This window comes from Numida meleagris, chromosome 6 (genome assembly GCF_002078875.1).
Source record: "Numida meleagris isolate 19003 breed g44 Domestic line chromosome 6, NumMel1.0, whole genome shotgun sequence".
In the NCBI taxonomy this organism is placed as follows: domain Eukaryota; kingdom Metazoa; phylum Chordata; class Aves; order Galliformes; family Numididae; genus Numida; species Numida meleagris.
In genome coordinates this window covers 27,766,540-27,788,861 of record NC_034414.1, presented here as the reverse complement: position 1 = coordinate 27,788,861, position 22,322 = coordinate 27,766,540, and the positions used below count along the sequence as shown (strand labels likewise).

General features: G+C 36.1%; 1 protein-coding gene across 10 annotated transcripts in view; it reads left to right on the top strand.

Annotated features, from left to right (window-relative positions):
• The window catches only part of PCNX1 (pecanex homolog 1), an 84,973-nt gene that overhangs the window by 44,550 nt on the left and 18,101 nt on the right, over positions 1-22,322 (top strand). For 6 of the 10 annotated variants that reach the window (XM_021400997.1, XM_021400996.1, XM_021401004.1 and 3 more), the window contains 15 exons: positions 2,985-3,075; positions 4,877-4,934; positions 6,998-7,215; positions 7,962-8,115; positions 8,657-8,689; positions 10,653-10,824; positions 13,567-13,677; positions 14,022-14,113; positions 15,318-15,427; positions 16,647-16,752; positions 17,872-17,964; positions 19,483-19,633; positions 20,219-20,360; positions 21,259-21,436; positions 21,826-21,934. In XM_021400997.1, the coding sequence (XP_021256672.1) occupies positions 2,985-3,075; positions 4,877-4,934; positions 6,998-7,215; positions 7,962-8,115; positions 8,657-8,689; positions 10,653-10,824; positions 13,567-13,677; positions 14,022-14,113; positions 15,318-15,427; positions 16,647-16,752; positions 17,872-17,964; positions 19,483-19,633; positions 20,219-20,360; positions 21,259-21,436; positions 21,826-21,934 (1,818 nt within the window). The remainder of the gene's footprint in view (positions 1-2,984; positions 3,076-4,876; positions 4,935-6,997; positions 7,216-7,961; positions 8,116-8,656; positions 8,690-10,652; positions 10,825-13,566; positions 13,678-14,021; positions 14,114-15,317; positions 15,428-16,646; positions 16,753-17,871; positions 17,965-19,482; positions 19,634-20,218; positions 20,361-21,258; positions 21,437-21,825; positions 21,935-22,322) is intronic. The other 4 variants (XM_021400998.1, XM_021401002.1, XM_021401000.1 and 1 more) reach the window with 3 other exon arrangements.

Here is a 22,322-nt window from a genome sequence, read left to right as displayed (position 1 = left end):
CTGTGGGAACATCAGTCTGTACAGTGTGTGAACCTTTATGTGGCTGTCTTCGGACTCAGTGATGAGATACTTCTGTGCTCTGAAACAAACCAGTTTGTTTCAAAGGAAGCACATTCATCTTTTCTTCATTTTGTGCCATAATGCTGATGTATTTCGGAGTTGTGTCTGAGTATCAGTAACTTGGTTTTATTATTTTCATAATGTGCTCCAGGTGGAGTACTGTGAAGAATCCGAAGCCCTCCTTTAAGGTGGGGTTGGGTGAAAAGTTACAAGCATTTCTGTTTAGTGTACAAACATAGGCTGAATTTCTTTACTTTTAATATAAGGCTTTGTCTGGCTTGTTCACAGCTTGATAACACTACAATCTTTAGAAAAGGAAACTTTAAGCTACTCCGTTGTGATGCTATCAAAAATATTTGAGAGAACTGTAATAGAGCTAGGAATGGGAGGGAGAGAAAATCATTAGGGTGACTCCCGGAGGCTGGGTGTTTCCATGTGTGCTGAGCATCATGAGCATTGGGATGCCTCTCTAAAGTGCTCTGGGGAGACTGCTGTACTTGCACAACTGCTGGGACTTGGAGCTCCTAAAGTCTGCAGCCATGCTTTATGGTTTGCTTCTTCAGCAGCAATGAGCAGTTCTGTAATCTTTTGCTTTCAATGAGTTCATTTTTTTCTGGAGGATCTTTGTTGGTTTGTGTGTGCTTCACTTTAAAGAGCAGCTTTGTTTCATTGAGAAGCCAAGCTTTTCTTAACTTCCGTTAGGAAATCTACTTCAGTAAAGGGATGAATTGCGGGTGTAGCAAAACCAACTGTTTTGCAGTTTGTGTGCTAATAGTTGGAATTAAGCTTTTTGTCTGTTGAAATCATCTGCTACATCGCTGTTTGCCGTTTGTTGTATGTTACCACGGCCATGTCCTACTTATATCAGCAATACTAAAGCAGTAAATGTTGATCATCTCCAATGAACTGGGTGTGAGGGGACATTAGATGCTTCATTATGTGAAGGTTTTTATGCTAACTTTTCTCAAGTTTTGAAGTCCTTTTCATTTGACATGTATAACGGAGTTCAGGAAACATCTTTTAAAACAAATGTATCTGATGTAATATCTCAGCCAAAAAGAATGGGAAGCTATATCTTGTAATATATTCTAGTTCCTGTAATCCAGCATCTAATTAATGTAGATAATTTACTGGCTGTAAATTCAGTAGCTTGTGCAAAAACATGAAGAATGTAACATGACCCAGACATCGCTGTTTCTTTTAAGGAGTGGTTGGTTGAAAGACTTTTTCTCTAGCATGGTTTATGTGCAATTTTGTCCTGACAGCAATCTGTTGTGCTTTATCTAGTATCTTCATGTTTGCAGCTGAAATCCGTTTTTACTGTTGTAATTCAGAAAACTCCTGTGTAACTGAAGCTATTAGTTGTGGGGAAGAAGGTTCCTAATGTCTGCTACCAGCTTGAATTTAAAACTTCAGCAACAAATGTTCACTATGTTATGCATTAAAAACAAGGGGTTAATTAAATCACTTCATTAAGATCCTAATTAAAAAAGTCACTTGAACAAAAGCAACAAAGTCTTTTAAAAAACCCACAACCAAAACCATCTTAAGTGATTCTTTTACTTCTGTTTCTTTACAAATATCTATAGCAGGTGTAATTAAATACCGAGGGAGAGCTGTTGTGTTATTCTGTTCTGATGCATTCTGTACACAACTGCTGAACCGTGTAGCTGCTGTGTCAGAGTGGAATCTTCTTTCTTAGCGCAGCTGCCTTATGTGTCTAGTTGGTGCCCCCTGCTGAGGAGAGCAAGCCTTGTGAAGGTATTGAAAGCTCTTAGCTTGTTAGTTGTTTCTCCTGGGGCTACTTGTTATCCCGTATCATCAGGAGATAGGGCTTCAGGATGTGTGGAGAGTGGTGTACGCAGACTTCTGCTTCAAATGCTCCAAAGCAGTTTTTTTTTCTTTTAACTGATTAAGCAGTTCTTAAAATATTGCATGCTCTGCATCATGAGTTGAGTAAAAGGCTTTGAGCTAGGATAGATGTTGGTAGGACTGTACGAGATGATTGCAACTTCAGAATCAGCTTCCTGCATTCTGAGCAGAAATATATTAAACTGACCTTCTGGAGAAATTACAGTCTTTATATCTCTGATCAGATTGTTCTGGAGAGAAGGGCACTGTAAAAATGTCATATTGTGAGTAAGGTAACTTAGCATCTGAGTTAGAACCTCAGTCTACTTTGTTAATTGTATATTTAGAAATAGACTTGGTATTGAAAACATTTTGAGTGAACAATATCTTGAGGAAACTTGGAGCTCCTTTAACAGTAATGGTTTATCTCAAAAGGTAGATTGCGCTCTTCTGATCTTACACTGCAGTGTTCGCTTCTGTTTTGTAGAATAAATCTCTGCCTTCCATTCCTTTTTCTCTTTTTTTTTTTTTTTTAGAGATATAACTAATGAAGCATCTCTGGTCACTTTATTCACCCTTTGTGTTTCTTTCCTAATAGACGTGTACCTCTCAAAAGAATTTTAGTTTGGACACTTGAGGAATCTCTGCAATAGCATGATTCTTCTGTGCTGATGAATGATTTACTGATCATTCTCCTGGGGTTGAGGGGGAAGAACTGAATAAGTTTGTCACTGCAAATTGTTTTCCTGGTTATTCTCTAAGGGCGGGGGGTAGAGGAAGCTCACATTGTGCTTTTGTTGTGTTAACGGTGACGTCTTGTAAATATGAACTCTTACTTTAGTTCTTTATTGCTGTTTACTGCATATATGTCATGTGAAAGGAGGCTAAATAGCTACTTTCTTGTCTGCACAGGTGACACATTAACATGTTACCACATTTTATATTCTGACCCTGATTAAAAAAAAAAATTAGATATCTGAATTGATCTTAATAGTTAGCTGATGTATAGAAATCTAGTGACAGTGGGATTAAATATCACGAAATTTTGACCTGTTCTTGACCTTTTTTTATAGGTAAGTTCAGTTCTACGCTCTACGAGACAGGGGGCTGCGACATGTCACTTGTGAACTTTGAGCCAGCTGCAAGAAGAGCATCTAACATCTGGTGTGTGTGAAGGCCAGTCAAGAGTGGTGATTCTTGTCTTACTGCAACAAAGTTTTTTATTTAAATTTTAAAAGATTATTTATTATGATATACAAAAATTATATAAGATGTTCTCTGTATATTTTTTACTTTTGAAACTTAAGTGATTTTTAAGAGAAGATGACAGTAATTGCATGAATAATCTTATCTATTTTAGCTAATTTTGGAAAACTAAGATGAATATTGGTTTAAGCGATAAATGTCCGAACTGAGAACTTGACAAATAATTTTTGGTTGGCTTAATTGGAAGTCATCTTCATAGAATTGAACTCAGGTTTGGGGGATGTAGGAAACTATTAATTATTGCAGCTATTAACTTACTTAAAAATGAACTTCCAATTGTGAAGCGAATGTAAACTGATAAGTTTATTCTCGAGTTCATAGATGGCATGAAACAATACAGGAAAATGTTAACATGCCTACAGTTTAAAAATATATATTTGCAGTTGAAATAGCCAGCTACGTACTGGAAAGTTCATTTGCTGTTGGAAAGATAAGCTTCCTTTCTCTGAAGAGACAGGAGGCAGAAGAAAGGGAAAACAAATCAAAATCTTGGCCTTAAAATCCACTTCACTACACAGAACTGCTCTGAAGCTGTTACATCATGCTGAATGTTTAAAAACTCCTACTGTGTGTAGGTGGTCTAGCTTTTGGATTTATGGAGTAATGGATTTCAAAGCTTCCATCTTCAAATCTTTCCTGTGAAAGCGTGCAAATGCTTCTTGTAGGGTTGAACTTTGAGGAAAAAGTTCTGTATTCCTTGCAGAAAGCTATCGATGCCTGCCTTTATTGCTTGCATGTTCCAGATGCAATGGCTTTGCTGATGGCTGCTGTTACAAAGCTGTACATGCTAATGAAAGGAACAAATGGGTCAAATCCAAATAATTGATCATCAGGAAGAGAGAGTAGTTCAGTTTCAGTGAAATAAAATGTTAACAAATAAATATATTTATTTTTATGTTAAGGCAAGGAGCTGAAGGGAACTTGCGTGAGTTTTGATACCAGTCTTACAACTGTGGAATTTACAAGGAAAACATACAGCCAAAAGCTATACAAAATTACTGGGGGAGAGGGGGAAGCAGTGGTTGGATATGGAGTCTTTTACAACAAGAGAAGTTTCTCCTCATCACTAACAAATGGAAATTGTGAAGTAATTTCGCTCTTCATAAAAGAGGTTTAAGTTTTGCTTAAAGTTCACGTTTCTTCTGAAACAACTGAAGTCAGTATATTTGTGTTAGATGTGTACTACTTTTGGCAGTTTTGGGACTTGGTAAAAACAGTGTACAATTAATAAACTGTAAACACCCAGGAGACACCTCACTGTCTTAGAGTTGTGTATTTACACATCAGTAGCTAACAGATAATAAAACATCTTTGTGGGTTTTTTTTTGAAGAGAAGTATCATGATCATATTTCCATCATGATAATCTGTGTAGACAACTAACAGACTGCCTGGTCAAATCATGTGTTGAGAAAGTTAAACTAAGTGTAAGGGTGAAGGGTGATCCTGATCTGCTACAAATACAATATTTACCATGGTGTATGACCATTATCAAGGCTTATTTTCTTTCTTAATTATTTGCTAGGCCTTAACAAAGTGGATACGTGTATTTAAAATATGTGATCTAAGGAAAAATTTAGAGGAGGACGTTTAGCTAAAGTTTGCAAGCGGTCAGAATTAACTTGGGACACTAGTAAATTAGAGGCCTTTTGGAATCAAATGTAGTTTTATAATATGAAGTCTTTCCCCCTGTTCTTATAGTGACACGGACTCTCACGTATCGAGTTCTACCTCAGTTCACTTTTACCCACATGATCTAGTAAGTTTTTCTTATTTATTTTTAAAGCATGCAAAAAGTCAGGAGACTTGACAGTTCTATATATCTGATTAATCATCATATGCAGTAGTTCTTTGTTTTAAGAAGGTGTTTTACTTGGGTTTCAGTGAAGATAAACTGATGCTGTTCTGCTGTCTTTGTATATATGTACAAATTCATCTTTTGGAGTAGTACTTTAAAATGTGAACATAAATTTTTCCACTGATCTAAAGCATGGTAATTTGAATCTAAATCACTGTCTTGGTTTTGGATATTCTGAGATATTTTGTCATGGTTTCCGGAGATTACTGGATGATGTGAACAAAGCTGTACTTCTGTCCACTGCAAAGATGCGCTGTGGCAGAAAGAAGAAATCTTATTTGTGTTCTCAACAAAGGGAATGCTAGCAGTTTCCATGAATGGAGTTTAGACATTTTTCATTGGAATCTGCTGTATTAAGTTTCTTTCCAGTGGAAAGAATGAACGGAAAAGGGCAGAGGCTTTTTTATACTGCAAGTAACTTTAGAATTCCATAGTTTTCTGACCTCAACCTTTTATATTATTGTTAAGTCCACATGCATCTGTGCTTATAATTCTGAACTCTACTGCTTCAGTGTCTATACAAAATAAACACAGCAGGTGGTCGTAATCCTTAAGATCATGATTCTTAAGCTAGGAAGGTAAAGTGAAATATATTGAAGTATCTGATAACCTAATCAAGAGGGAAGAATAAATTTTGTTTTCACACTTAAGAAAAGAATAAGAAACCTCAATTTATCTCACCATGCTTTTGATCAAGAATGTGGTCTTCACCTAGTGCCTGCTAGAATTTTGTTTGATTTCCAGCCCCTGACATGCAACTGCCAGTGTGGTTCCATTGGGGATGTATGTAGAGGTACTTTTGTATAAGGCATATTAATTACATTTATAAAATTTTAGCCCACATATCTAAAGGGGAACTTCAACTGGTTACTTATGTGAGAAATGATACATTATATTGATTCTACCTTTTAAGAAATCAGAATTTTAAAAAATTGTCCAAGAAGCACCTGCTTTTTAAAACAGCTCATCTTAAATGGTGTGTTTTGTATTTCTTTTAAATTCCTTTAAAAAGTGGATGTTCCTCCTTGTTAATTAATTTTAGTATCCTTCTAGGAAGGAAAAGCTGGCTGAGGATAGTTATGACATACTGATACTTTAAAGAGTTAAGAAAAAGCTACAAAAATGAGGAAAATTTTAAATTGTAATATATAACTGTATAATGTTGGCACTTTGTGTGACTTGAGTATTTAATTTTATTTTCTGCCTTAAAAATCATTAACTTATTCATTAAGTGATATTTTAATTGTCAGTGCATTAAGGAGGTTCTTGGCCTGTAAATGTAAAACTGAGTTAGACAGCATGTATGTGCGTAATGGTTTTTTTAGGTTTGAGTATTCTCCTTTAGATGGTAGTACTACTGTGAATTCAAGAGAATTCTGAAGTGACAGACTACAGAATACTGAGCAACTAGAGTTAATCATAAGCAGTACTGGACTAGTTAGGGTTGAGCTTTTCTTGTGTGTGTATCTCAGTATATTCTGAATGCAGTGAGTTTGACCACTGATGGCTGCACATGTGGCTTTGTCATGCAAAACCAACCATTCAGCATGGATGTGCATGCAGATTAGTTGACTATAAGAAATAGACTGTAATTTGTTTTAACTCAGAATTTTATATTGTTCTTATATGCATTATTACTGCTCATGTATCAGTTTACTTGTCTTCAAATTAGAAGTTTTATGAGTAAATGGGATAATGTGCTTAGTACGTATGTACTTTGAAATAAGGCATATGCTAAAATGCCACAGTTGTGTTGTATGCCAACTATTATTGCTGCTAGTGCTCTTCATTTGCTGCAACAAGGGCAGGAAAAGTAAGTAAAAATCACATATCTAACTGTTTAAAATCTCATTTCTTAAAACTGAAGCTAAACAATTGTAACATTTTTTTTTTTTCAAAGCAGCATTCAGTAGAATGCAGTGATACGTAAGAAGGAACTTCTGTTAATACTGACTTTCTTTTAGCTTTCTCTTCCCCAGATCAGGTTGAACAGACTGCTAACCATAGATACAGATCTACTGGAGCAGCAAGATATTGACCTGAGCCCTGACCTTCAGGACCACTTGCAACCTCAAGAGGAAGCAGCTCAAAAAGTCAAGCAGTACTATCGTTTTTGGATACTGCCTAAGCTTTGGATTAGCATAAATTTTGATAGATTAACTCTTCTGGCTTTATTTGATAGGTGAGATCCTTGTATGTTACTAGACTTCAGAAATTGAAGATTAAAAAATGGTAAATTAGCTGTGAGCATTCCTTTAAGGATTGTTTTTACTGTACCGTGAAAGATGAAATAATAATACCAATTTTTTTTTCTAAAATAGCAAAAGCTACTCTTTATTTCTCCAGGAATGCTAGAAAAAGCCCTCTCACTTTGTGTGAGTGTGACAGTGACATCTTAAGCAACACATCTGTCATTGTTTGATCTATCTTTAATGCCAGAAAGTAAGTTAGTTTCTCAATAAACTAATTAACATGTGCTAGAACCTGGCATATATGGGTATTATTTCAGCAAGTAAACATTGTACATGATGTTCCAAAGAGTCATATAATATTGTAACCTGTTGTCCCTGCTCCATTTGCTTAGTGGAATAAAATAAACATGAACTTCCAATTATCAGCTTTGGGAATATATTAAGTATTCACATTTTGGTAATGACCTTTCTTGAAGTAATCAGTACAGTAGTGTGGCTTTTTAGAGGTTGATTTCATAAGAAACTAATAGCTGTCAGCTATCGCTAGATATTCTGGCAGCTCTTATCTTTACTAAGAGTACTAAATTAATTTACAAAAGTTCAAATCTATTCTTAACTACTTTGCTACCAACAGCATATCTGTTGTTAACTTCTGACCTTTGCTGTTCTTGTACACCTTTTCTAAACATAACTAGCTTTTAATACCTTTTTCTGTATTTTTTTCTCTCTATTACAGGAATCGTGAGATCCTTGAAAATGTGTTAGCTGTCATCCTAGCTATTCTAGTTGCATTTCTGGGCTCCGTACTTCTTATTGAGGGCTTTTTCAAGGATATCTGGGTCTTCCAGTTCTGCCTGGTTATAGCCAGTTGCCAATACTCACTGTTAAAGGTATTTTAATTTCTATCTTTGCTTTGTGTAAACAATAGAAATAATTCAGGTTGAATATTGCAGGCTATTTGGAGTTAAGTAAAAATTGCATCTTTAGACATAAGCAAAATATACCTTAGTGGGAAATTTGTAGATGCTTATGGAAGATCATTTCACTAGCATAGTTCTAAGTTTGTTGAAAAGTCCTTTATGTGTTGTACTCTTTCACTTTTTGTTTTCCCACGGAGGAACAAAATCTTATTGGTTAAAAAGAAGCCCACAAACTAAAATTAATGCTTTAGTGTGTTTTTTCTTTTTAAGTTGATGTACCTCAAAGTATTCATATTATGCAATTGCTTCCAAACATTTTTTGAATCAGTTGAATTAGCTTTTATTAGTCATTTTTATCAGGTAACTGTTAATGATATGTAAGGAATATTGAAATTGAGAAAGATTCTTTCTTTCTTTATGATAGAACTATTAAGGTGGAAAAGAGGGATGGGAAGAGAGGAGTAAAATGTACTTACTGTAGAGTGGATAACTTCCCTCTTTTTGGTTTCAGAGCGTTCAACCAGATTCTTCTTCCCCTCGACATGTAAGTCATAGGCATATGCCACTTTATTAACCCAGCAGATGTAAAATTTCCACGAAGAATTGATCTTCTTGATGTTTTGCCATTTCTCATATGTGACTTTTCATAAGGCACAAGAGGGTTATTTTCTCTTAGTATGTGATTAGGGAATTGATGCTGTATTTTTTTTTCCTCTGTGCTTTTTGTTTGTTTTTAGCAAATCCTGTCCTCCCTGTTTTATCACAGAATCATGGAATGGTTTGGGGTGGAAGGGACTTTAAGGATCATAAAATTGTGGAATGGCTTAGGTTGGAGGAGACCTTAGAGGTCATCTAGTTATAACCCTTGTGCCATGGGCAGGGTTGCCAACCACCAGATCGGGCTGCTCAGTGTCCCATCCAACCTGACCTTGAACACTTCCAGGAATGGGGCTTCCACAGCTTCTCTGGACGGCCTGTTCCAGTGCTTCACCACCCTCTGAGGAAAAAATTTCTTCATAGCATCCAACCTAAATCTTCCCTAAGTTTAAACCCATTCCCCTTTGTCCTATCGCTATCAGACAGTGCTAAAAGTTGGTTCCCCTCTTGCTTGTAAGTTCCCTTTAAGTACTGTAAGGCTGCAGTGAGGTCTCCCCAGGGTCTTCTCCAAACTAAACAATCCCAACTCCTTCAGCCTTTCTTAATAGAGGTGCTCCAGCCCTTTAGTCATCTTTGTAGCCCTCCTCTGGACCTGCTCCAGTGGCTTTGCATCCTTCCTGTACTGGAGGCCCCAGGCCTGGACACAGTAGTCCGGATGGGGCCTTACAAGGGCAGAGTACAGGAGGACCATCACTTCCCTCTCCCTACTGGCCACTCCTCTTCCGATGTAGCTCAGGATACTGCTGGCCTTCAAGGCTGCAAGAGCACACTGCTGGCTGTTAGTCTGTTGGAATGTCTAATTCCAATCCCCTGCCGTGGGCAGGAGCACCTTCCACTTCTAGATCAGGTTGCCTAGAGCCCCATCCAACCTGGCCCTGAACGCCTTCGGGGATGGGGCATCCGTAACTTCTCTGGGCAGCCTATGCCAGTGCTTCACCACTCTGAATAAAAAAAAATTCCTTCCTAACATCCTAACCTAAATCTGTTTAAGTTAAAGCCATTTCCCTTTTGTCCTATCACTGCAGTCTCTTATAAAGAGTTCCTCTACAGCTTCAAGGCAGCTTGTGCTATAGAACAGTATAAGTTTTTGGATGAATCTTCAGTAGTCCAGCAAGACAATGAAAAATATGTTTAGCATTTTAATTCGTTGTTTTAGGATGAACTAGCAAAGCTTTGCAGATACGCTGTTTTGACCTTGTAGATAATTCAGTTGTATTAGTGTGCTCAGAGACTTTTTTGCCAGCTCTCTTAGGCTGAGTAGGTAGTGCTCTAGTGAGTGTTAACATTTGAGCATGGAAGCGTTAATGCGCTAGTGCTGAACAATTCTATTGTGCATCTTCTAGCTTGCCAAGACAAAATACTTTTGTAACATCCTAAACAAGATACTGTAAAGCTTTATTCCTCTGAAGCCCATCATTCATGTTATTTTAGGCAGTAAGTTGTATATTTTAATGAGTACAGAAATACTTGTTTTCTGCAGGAGCAGTATCTGAGTAATAAATCTCAATTGCTTTTTTGTCAAAATTAAAATTTTGTCCTTTTGCTTATGAAGCCTTGGTAGAGTTTTTCTGACATTTAGTGTTGTGAGAAACATGCTTTGAAATTCAGGTGAGAATAAGTGTAAAAATAACTGAGTCTAAGTATTGTGTACTCATTATATAAATCAAAGCCACAAAAGATCTGTTTTTATTCCTGCAAGGCAATTTTTTAAGGATTTTATGAAGAAAATATGAGGTGATGGCACATTATAGAAGTAGTTGATGAGCAGAAAATAATTTTGATTCTGAAACTATAACAGGTAAAAAATTTAGGTTTTCTGCTAATAACAAAACGTTTTTTTTTTTAAACAGGGTCATAATCGTATCATAGCCTATAGTAGGCCTGTATATTTCTGTTTATGTTGTGGTCTTATTTGGCTGTTGGATTATGGCAGCAGAAACATATCTACAACGAGATTCAAGTTGTATGGAATGGCTTTCACCAACCCATTGCTGCTGCTGTCAGCCAGGGACTTAGTTATAGGTGAGTGGCTCTTAATTTGAATTTTTTACTTCAGCATAGTAGACCTGTTTTCTTCTTTATACGTTGAACCTTGTGATGCTGTTGCACTGTTGCCTTCTAACTGCCGTTCATTTAGTTTTCTTTGGAAAGAGGAACTTAAGCTTACTGATGTTTATAAGAAAATTACTACTTTCTGTAGCTTTGCTGTCACAAACTGCAGAGCTGTCAGCTAAAATGGTGTCAGAATTTAAAAGCTATGCAAATCTGTCTTATCTAATGTTTCCATGGTCAGCCCTGAACTTGGCGTTCTTTGCTCTTGAATGTTGATATGCTACCCTGTGCTTGGACCTACCTGCTCAGTAATTAAATCACAGAATCGTGGAGTGGCTTGGGTCAGAAGTGACTCAAAGATTATCCAGTTCCAACCCCCGCTGTGGGCAAGGTTCCCACCCAATAGATCAGCCTGCCTAGGGCCCCATCCATTCAGGCCTTGAATGCCTCCAGGGTTGGGGCACGTGTTATGATTTGGACTTGCATAGCCCCTTCTCTTGTAGAGGACCTTGTCACAAATGAGCTGGGGCTCTCTTAAAGCAGGTTATTTTCATGTAGCAGTTGAGTGGGACAGTGTGGACACAATTATTAAATACATTTCAAGCAGATTAAATCTTTCTTAATGTGTAATTTTGAGCGTACCTGATTTTTCATTTTCAGCAGTTTTACTTTATGCTGCTTTGACCTTTTCAAAGCTGCTTTTCTACAGCTTTTGTGCAGCTATTCATGAACTGGTATTCTTTGTGTTGTATCTGCTACAGTAAAAGAAGTTAAGCAAGCAGACTCTTATTTTCTTGGACAGTTTTAAGAAAACAGAACTCATTTTCCCTTTGTTTATGCTCTGTTGACCTCAAATCTTCTTTCTCATCACTTTGAGTCATTTCCGTAGTGTATATCCGTATTGCCATACCTAAATAGAAAACCTTATATATGGATGGTGTGGGCATTCTGAAGAAAGACCTACTTTTTTTTAAAGTACTTAGTCTTTCCCTGTTTTAGGAAGATGTACTGGCATCTTCACCTACCAGACTATTTGAAGTGTTCTGAATGCAGCTCTTTTTTTTGTTGTTTTTGTAAATTTACATATAACACTTCTATACTCTGAAGCCCTGCCTAACACCCCTTCCTGCGCTGCCTTTGGGCATCTTGTTGCTGAAATGCTGTTTTGGAAATCTTTGTTTCACAAGAGAAGCTGGCTGATAGCAAATACTTTGTTAGCACAAAGGAGAATACTCAGCTGCTTTTTTTCCCATTCCCAGGAACAGCAGTTAGAACAACATAGGTGCGGGGCAAACTTTGTGATTAGATAATATCATTGCTGTGTCCTTACCAGCAGACAAGTGAGGTCTGGTAGGAATTTTCACCTATTCCACAAACCAAACTTCAATTCATTTAAATCTGCTCCAACAGCAGGTGTTTTCTGTTCTCCTAAGTGGTGCCCATTAGAGAGTAGTTCTGTTGAGGACTTCAAAAGCCATCAGAAATGTTGTATTTTTGCTGGACTGCTCCTTGTAGATTGTATTTTCCCAGATTTATTTTCTGATTTTGTGCACAATGGATCCAAGATAGTCAGTTTTACAGGCCTTGATGAAGAAACCTTTTAACCACCCAGTGTGATAACACTATGTTTTTTGCCTCCTATATAGACTTGCTTGAGTAATGATTTGAGAATTCTGAAATATTTTCTTCAGGTCCTGAGTAGCTGGTCCTTAGGCATGTATTTCCTAACTTGTGTTAGTAAAAAGGGGCTGAACTTGTTTTTCCCAAGCCTTGAACCTAAATGTTTTTAAATGACTTTAGTTATTTAACTTCATAAAGTAGGAGTTATGGCCTTTATTATACAACCATTCTATGGATATAATGTTAGAAACATAAAATGGAGTCTTGTGATTCTGAGCAAGATACCCTCGAGTCCTTCTAGTTGTCACTGAAGCTACAAGTCTGAAAGTCCTTCCCAAATTGTCAAATTTTGTCTGCTAAGATCATTTTCATGGTTTGATCCTTCAGAACTGAGAGCTTATCACATGAGAAATGGGTTTGAACATAACAGTTGAGTGACAGATGATAGTTTATGTATATCTTTTTTTCCATAAGGTGGAAAGTAAGTGATGTGCCCAGGATCGGACAGTGACCATTCTGTGTACTGAAATTTTGTCACTTTTTTTATAAATCCTGTAATTGGCAGAGATTTTAATGGTTCATATCAAGTTGCCTACTTTCACTTTAAAAGATGTCATTTAGCATCAGGACAACATAAATTTTATTATTTTTCAGAGATGGTGTGGGTAAATGAGTAGAACTGTCAGGCATTATTAGTGACAGGCAACCAGGAGATGAAATGGTTGGCATCTCTTAAATTGGGGTGCCTGTTGTTAACTTGCTGCCTGTTTTTAATTACATGAGTAAGGCTTATAGAAGCTTTTTGTACAATAAACGAAAATGTACAAATCTCATAATCTGTTTAAAAAAAAATCTTGCTGATATTTTCTAAACTTAAACTGAAAGTCCAAATTGGCCTGCGTGAGTTTCTGTAATAATTAAAACTGAATTCAAAAAACAGCTTCTGAATATTGGTCAATGTAACCTCTATATTCAGTCACTTCTATGAGTAATGTAGCAGGTAGTACCCTAGAACTTAAACTGAAGAGTACACTAACATGCAGTATTTTTTTATATATTCATCACTTTTTCAACTATTTTTTCCCTCTGTAGTGTTTACACTATGCTTCCCCATAGTATTCTTCATTGGTCTCCTGCCTCAGGTGAATACATTTGTGATGTATCTCTGTGAACAGCTGGATATTCATGTCTTTGGTGGCAATGGTGAGTGTGTTCTTCCACAGCAGTGACAAGAGCATTAGATTAGGCTAGTTAAAGAATTTAATAATTACAGAATAGAATTACTGTCCTAATTAGTCTGTACTTCTTCTACTTGTTTCCATTGCAAAGTCAACCATTTGCATGGTAACACTGTTTAATTAATGAGAATATAAATGAAGCCATAAAAAATAAAGCCATGAATCTATTTCTAGGGGAAAATGGGTACATTTTTGTGGGTTGGGTTTTTAATATCAGAGGGGAGCTAAACTGACTTCTTTAAACAATCTGAAGTCTTTCATATTCTAACCTAATTACATATTTTTTTTTTCTTTCCCTCTCACATTCAGCTACCACAAGCCTGCTTGCAGCACTTTACAGTTTCATCTGTAGTATTGTGGCAGTAGCGTTGTTGTATGGACTGTGCTATGGTGCCCTGAAGGTAAGCAAAATTGCAAACACAGCGTATGTTCATGTTTTTGGTTTTGTTCTTTTTCCTTTTATCTCAAATATGCAGAAAATGAATTAGAAATATTAGTCTGATTTAGTAGGGTTTTATATTTGCTTAGCTTCTGTATCAGTGAAACAGATGGAAAGTAAGAACAAAGCAGACTTCTGATTTTAAAAAGTGAGTGATTTGTTTATATGATACCAGGCTATTATTTGCCTGAAACATGACACTTACCTTCACTTCTGTTCAGTGTTAGTTCTTGAAACAATCACGGAACTGTCTTGTTTCTTATAGAGTTATCATGTATTGAGATGTTAAAGTCTAAAAAAGTGTTGTTCTTAAATATTTTTTTCTGGTGATGCAAACCATAGATGGTGTTTTCAGATCCTTGTTTATTTGAAAAGAGAGCCAGGAAAGGGTTTGCAGTGCCAAAGTGAAGATGTATGCCTGCCTACACAAACAAGCAGCTTTTCCTTTCTTAAAATGCCATTATGTTTGGAAGTGTGATATTGGTTCTGTTAGTTTCAGGTGTGTAAATGATCCAAATGCTTTCAGTTTACGATTGATTGTAGAATGTGCTCCTTCAAATTCAGCGTTACCTGGTTCTTTTTCATTCTGCAGAGAGTAAAAAGCTGTTAGAGAAAATACTCACATCACCCACAGAACATGATTAGCTTTCTGGAGATTTGTCCATTTGTCTCATTAGCCTTTGTTTAACTTAACAGAAGAGTTTACAAATTCTAGCAGAGAACTTTTGCGGATCCAATACAGATTATGAAAATAAAAATATACATAAGCACTGGTTTCATCTTAAGTCAGACTCTTATTTAAAAAAAAAAAAAAACAAAAAAAACTTGCGGAATAACATGGGGAGCTTTCAGAATCAGTGACAAAAATGCAATTCTAAGGACGCGCTCCTGAGGAATGTATGAAACTCTTGAGTGTTATGAAAACTCATGACTATTAAATGATTAAGATGGTATGGGCTTAAGGAGTGTATGCTGTTAGAACTTTGAATCTACAGTAAAATATTGAGCAATATTTTTCTACTGGAATTCCAATTTCTTATTTGTGGAATTGTAGAGGGATTTATTTATGTATTTCCATTCTTGTACAACAATATGTGGAGTTCTTAAGTGGCAGATAAGTGTTAAATATTTTGCCGCCTCCTTATTAACATTTCTTTTTTCTCTAGGATTCTTGGGATGGGCAGCATATTCCAGTTCTCTTCTCCATATTTTGTGGTTTGTTAGTGGCAATATCATATCATCTCAGCAGACAAAGTAGTGACCCTTCTGTGCTTTTGTAAGTGACTCTTTTTTCTCCTTTCTCAAGGAAGAAGCAATTCTCAAAGGGATTCTAGATAATATTAAACTGACACAAGCATAAATGAAAATAGTATGATATTGGTACAATAATTTAAGTGAAATTTTCAAGTTTTGCACCTGCTTCCTCCTTTGAGGGGCAACCTTTCTTTACAACCAAAGTCTGATTCAGGTGCTTTCTGATTACTGGTCATGTGCCATCTTCCTGCTGGTGCATTTGTGTAACGATTCAATGGTTAAAGAGATGCTGAAAGCATTGGTTTAAACTGAAGGCCACACGTGGATTTTTTTTTTTGTACTACACTTTTCTCACTTAATTCACTACTGCATTCTTCCCTTGAATGTATGGTCAAAGAACTAATTCAAATTTAATCTTGGATACAAACCAAGTATTAATATAAACCAGTAATAAGCTGTTAGTGCACCCATCCAAGATGGGGAAACAGTCTTTTTGTTCTTCTGCATTGGAGTACATTGATCTGGTGATGAGTACTTACCAGTTGCTTTGTTTTACATGCGTAACTACTACTTCCAAGTAGGAGAAACACACCTCCCACAGAATAGCCAATAGAAGCTCAATTGACACATATTTGGGTTAGGCAGAGCTTGAACTTAAATTTAAATTTAGCTACAGTGCTGGATGAATTTGAGCAGTAGTCTGAGTCATGTAGTCAGGGTCTCTTCTGTGGATGGAGAGATCAGAGATCCTTACCAGAGTGCTCATGCCAGGTCTTCTGAGAATTTAGCAGTTGGATTTAAATCAGGGAATTCTTTGTTCTCTAACTGATATTTTCAGACTATATCTGAACTTTGGAGCATGTAGAGTTTTTGTTTTGTTACTTACATGTTAAAGTTTAGTTTCATGAGTAGTTTGACCACAGTTTAGAAGTTTGGTATTTGTCCAATTATTTGTTACCTGGGGGTAACCTAGGGACTCCTAGGTAAATAAGCAGCTAGATTTATTCAAACACCAGTTTAAGTTCTCTCTTTAGTGATGATCATTGTGTGTAGCTGGAGAACTGATGGTATGATAAAATTGAGGAGATCTTGTTGTAAATAAGCTTTTCCATGTTGAAGCACTAATATTCTAGGATTACTTTTCCTGTAATACACTTGTAGTAAATAAATCTGATTTTCTTACTCTTCTAAGAGCAGAGTATTGCATGCTTTTCAGTGGGTTCTTTTTGTTTTTCTTCAAGCTCTTTAGTGCAATCAAAATTTTTTCCTAATTCTGAAGACAAAAACCCTGAGGATCCTCTGTCCGAAGTGAAAGATCCTCTACCTGAAAAGCTTAGAAATTCTGTGGTAAGTAGGCATTTCTAATAACTTCTTTTTTAATTCAGTCTAAGCACTTTACGTTGCTATTTCATGGTGATCAGTATAGCATTAGTCTAGAGGAGTAAATAAAAGACTTAGCAAATTTAACTTGTACAAAAGATGACCTCCTTGTGTAGGTGTTTGTCCTAAGGGCTTAACTGTATCAACAGATTACTCCTAGTACAGCAGACACAAGCATGACAAGATTCAGTGCGCGGAAACTGCAAACAGAGCAGAGAAACCACAGTCTTTCTAACATTAGTAGGACAGAAGGACCATATGGGAGCTCTAACTCAATATCTGTAGTTGCTGGGAAAGCCAAGGATGACTTTCAGTGTTTTTAAAAAGTAGAATTTCTTGTATTGCAGAAAATAAACCATATCCCAGGAAGTTAAGACCTTGAAGCAATAATTGCTCTGCATAAGTATTTTTCTGGTTTTAGAGTGGTTAGTCCTGTAATGCTTTTCTGTGTGTTTACAGTGAGAGCAAGTCTAAACTTTGAAGACTATGACATGTAATGACCCTGAGCCTATATCGCCCTCTTGTGACTAGCCTGATGCTAATCATTTTGTTAATTTTCTGCCCGTTCCCAACGACTAACTTCTGTTGCATTTAGTTAGTGATAATGGAAAATTGAAGCTCATTCATAAGGGTCTTTCCAAAACCATCCTTTTTTCTTCTGTAGAGGAGGAAAAAAAGAGTTGTTGCACCAGATAGTTATCTTTGTGTAGGCAGCTGTCTTTAGAGCTATTAATTGCTCTATTCACAGATCATTGCAGTTCATAGACCATAAATGGAAAACTTGGTTAGCCCTATCAACTTTTTTTGCTGCTACACAGAGGATCCTTATAATCCTTAATGGTCCAGAATGAGAGAGTATATTGAGTATATTAATTTTTCTTGTCCCACCTCAAGTAGGTACCTTTCCAGTTAACATATTTGAACCAATGCCCTTGTGAAATTTCTGATAACTTCAATGGAAGCTATTAACACTGGCATCTTTGGAGAATCTTTTAATTAGTTTCACTATTACTGCTGATGCACGTTAAGGTTCTGAAGAGGACAACCAAAACTGATGTTTTCCAAAATTTTGTTTTGACTCTCCAGAGTGAACGATTGCAGTCTGACCTGATTGTGTGTATAGTCATTGGTGTACTCTATTTTGCAATTCACGTCAGCACAGTATTTACAGTTTTGCAGGTAAGGTGTTCCATCGAGTGTGGCACTTGTTTTCTGTATACAAATATTCTAATTATATATAATGCCTAGCAGAGCCATGGCATTACCAGAATGAGTAGGTTTAGGTTATCTTTAAATATATAGTGTGACAAGGACATGACTAAACACTTTCACATTTCAGCTTTGAGTGTGAAATTCTTTTTCCTTAAGTGGTTGGGTTTGTTGGCTTTTGGTTTTTTGTTTGTTTGCGTTAGCCCCTGATACATACTGCCCTCTCTTAATCTGTCTCTATTAAGTTAGTGTAAAGAAAAATATAAAAGGTTTGCTTATTATAGTTTGAGAAGCTGAAACTTGACTCCACAACTGCATGCTAGTGTGGCTATAGGCTACAGGACAAGGGAGTACCCCTCTCCAGAAATGCTTATTTTCAGGACTTCAAAGAACCTTTGAGTTTTAAGGTCGTTTTTGACTTGTCACTCTAGATAATACTTCCGCTTTGGTATCTTGAAAGCATATATATGCATTCTCCTTGATGGTTACATGGCACAGCATCCTGTACTTGGATTCCTTTAAGTAAAGGCATTTGCCTAAAGAGTTGCAGTTACTGACTTATCTTAATATTCTTCAGATGAGTTTATCAGTTAGCTTATAATTTCAGACAAGTGAAAGTTTCTTGCACATATTTTAAAAGCATTTCACACTCCCACTGCTGCCCACAGTTAGTTATAAACTAATTTTAAATAGCATATGCGTATAGGTAGCTTCAGATCTTCAGATGTTTTATTTTCAGTGTTCTATTTGGACAGGTGTACAAGGCTTTTCTAAGGGAAATCCCTCTCCTATTGTGTGTTTGAACATCAGCACGCCTGAATTGTACATTCTTCCACATTTGAGAAACTTGTCTATATGGTCTTTACCGTTGTATAGTGCAATAGACTTAGAGTTATAACAAGATACAGTAATTCCAATTTTACTTAGGTATTTCTATTAAAGTGTATAAGAGATGTTACTGTGAAATTCAGTCTTCGGACTATATAAATATGGTAACATTTCCTAAGTGTCATAAAGGAGTTTGATCTTAACTGAAGGTTTTTTATTCACCTTCTCCTTGAGAATATAAGAAGAATGATGGTTCATTTTTTTTTCTTATGCTTATACCTCCTTTTATCCAACGGATGAAAATTTGAAATGGGTTAGGTCTTCGAAGGATAGTAGCTTTATCATTTACCTAATGAAGTGTGGATAGGTCAGAAGTAATAGACTATGTAAGAAGACTGTTGTATTATTTTTACTTTAAAATGCTTCTAAACTTAGTGAAAAATTTTTAGAAATAAAGTTTTTGTTCTGCAGCTTTCCCTGTTTGATCTTAAAGTTGGCAGTACAGTTACTCATGAAGAAGTATATTCCTGGATTACCATTCCATGAGCAATTGTCTAGGTGTTTGTGAAAATGATGCATTATTAGTGTATGATTTTTTAATTTCTTTTATTTTTTTTATAGAACACAAATCTTAATTTGTTCAATTCTTCTCTTGTTTAGCCTATTTTAAGTTATGTTCTCTATGCATTGGTGGGTACGGTAGGCTTTGTGACCCATTATGTTCTGCCTCAACTCCGAAAGCAACTTCCTTGGCATTGCTTTTCTCACCCGCTGCTGAAAACCAAGGAATACTATCAGTTTGAAGTCCGAAGTAAGTATCACTGATGATACTTGTTGAATTTGCAGTAGTTGCTGACCAACTTGTATTAACGATTGTCACACTTCAACTTCTTGCTTTATTATTGTCACCGGTGGAATATTTCTTGACATCTGATTTAGTTATGTTTCAGTTACTCAGTTCCTTTTACTTTGATTCTCTGACACTTTGAACTGATTATGATACTATGTTATGTGTACGATACTCCGATATATTTCAGAGCAGTCCTACTAAGATTTTGAGGACTGCTTTAAGTTTCAAGGTTTGTGATAATTATTACCTTAATGAAAAACGCTCAGATTTTTCTAAAAATCATTTAGGTTTTTCTTCAAGACGCTAGTTTTTAAGTGCTTTAGAGAATTAGATATGATGAACACTGTTGTAGATTTCATCTTAGCGTAAATTTGATTCTTATTGATATTATTCACATGTTTAATAACGAAGTAGTTTTCCATTAATTTCTAACTGGATACTTCTCTTCTTTGTTTAATCATAAAATGACTTGGAACGTGAATCCAGATTTTGTTACCTGAATTTGATTTCTCAGTGCAATCTGATCTTTTTAATATTTCCTGATAGATGCTGCGCATGTTATGTGGTTTGAGAAGCTTCACATTTGGCTCCTTTTTATAGAGAAGAATGTTATCTATCCGCTGATAGTCCTCAATGAGCTTAGTAGCAGTGCTAAGAGTATTGCTAGTCCAAAGAAACTGGATACTGAGTAAGTAGAAAAGGCTATCTAGTAATCTGAGTATGTCTGTTGCGGTGGGAAATAAAATAGTGAGTTGTGAAATCAATGGGAAGATAGCTAATGCTATTGCCTGAGAACTAAGGCAAAGAATAAATACAATTTTTCTTCATTTGAAAGCTCATGTAGGAATGAGTCACTTTGGTGGCTTTAAACTAAATGGAATATTGCAGTTTTAAATTAGGAACCTACACAAAGAAAAATCATTCAAATCATAGTATATACAATAAAGATTGGAAGTTGCAGAATTACTTAGCAGTGTGATAGCAGAATTTCCTTGTTGATATGCAGAGTCTGTAATATGATTATCCAGGCTGCAAATTCAACATACTTAGTATTATTTCCATAACCTTCTGGTCTATCAGTTACTTTCTTTTTGGCAAAAAAAAAAAAAAAAAATGAAGTCGCATTTCTCCCAATGCAACCTAGGTCAGTGTAGTCATGCAGAAAATAATGGTAACCTAGTATACAATAACATCCTCTTGCAGATTAATCTAGAGCACTTCCAGCATTTTTGCATCTCAGTATTGATAACCTAAATTTAAGGCTTGATTTCTGTACAGAGAACAGGGATATCTCTAATACTACTTAGCGAGACTGTTTTACGAATAATGTTAATTCTTTGAGCATTGATTGGGTTGAGAATACTGATGGAGAGACTTGGTTAGTAAGCTCTAAGGAAAAAGTCTGAAGATGTCTTTTAAGATAAGTAAATGCTCACATACTGCCACCATACAAGACAAATGAACAAAATCCAAAGATAAACTGTGAGTTTGAAGAGATTGGCATTGCACGGGAGCAACAATTTAGGTGGTCTATAAACATAGCCTTTCAGGCAGCAGATAACTGTTTTCTTTGAATTTCTATGCAGGTTGGGTGCTTTAATGATCACAATAGCTGGCTTGAAGTTACTGCGTTCATCATTCAGTAGCCCAACATGCCAGTACGTCACTGTTATTTTCACAGTGCTCTTCTTTACTTTTGATTACAAAAGTTTTACTGAGACCATGCTGCTAGATCTCTTCTTCATGTCCATACTCTTCAGCAAGGTAACTTTTAACTCTCTGTACATTTCAGGTCATCCAAAAGGGAAAACTGGCTATACCCTTAACTGATAGCTGATCTTCAGATCATTAGTCTTATTGGCACTTTAATCAATATGCTGTAAGAATTGTAAGACTTCTCCTTCTCAAAGCACTTACATTTGCTTGAGACAGCATATGAGTCTTTCTAAAAATCTCATGAGTTTCTATTAGTAGAACAATGTAGCGCATATTAATGTGAGTCGCTTCATCATTGCATCCGTTTTGTAAGTCTAAAGACTTCTTGTACACCAGCAAGAACTCTAGGGGGACCAGTAAACTCCTCAGGATATTTATTGTACTCCTAAGTATGTTGATTTTCAGCAAAATTGCTTCTTTTTTCTTCTTTCCTACAGCTTTGGGAACTCTTTTATAAGCTGAGATTTGTATATACCTACATTGCTCCCTGGCAGATAACATGGGGATCTGCCTTCCATGCTTTTGCCCAGCCCTTTGCTGTGCCACGTATCCTTTGGAATTGCTGATTTTTTTTTAGGGGAGGAAGTCATTTATTTATACAGTTATGGTTAGTTATTTGTAACATGTTATCTTATAATCATTATGTATTATGAGAAATTTCATGAATGAGTTTGTCCAGTGAGCATTTATGAAAAACTGTGAACGCTTTCTACCTTGCTACACTACTATAAGCTGTACAGTAGTAGATAAAGTAGGAGCAGAATTTTAACATAAAAAGCATAGGAATTAAATGACTCAGAAAATGACAGAAGTTTTCCTTCAATGCTCCATTCTCTTTTTCAGGAGTCACTAACCATATACTTTCATATTTTGAGTATTGTTTGTGTAGGCTGGTTTGAATGGAGTATTGATTTCGTTTTGCATTAGACGTGGT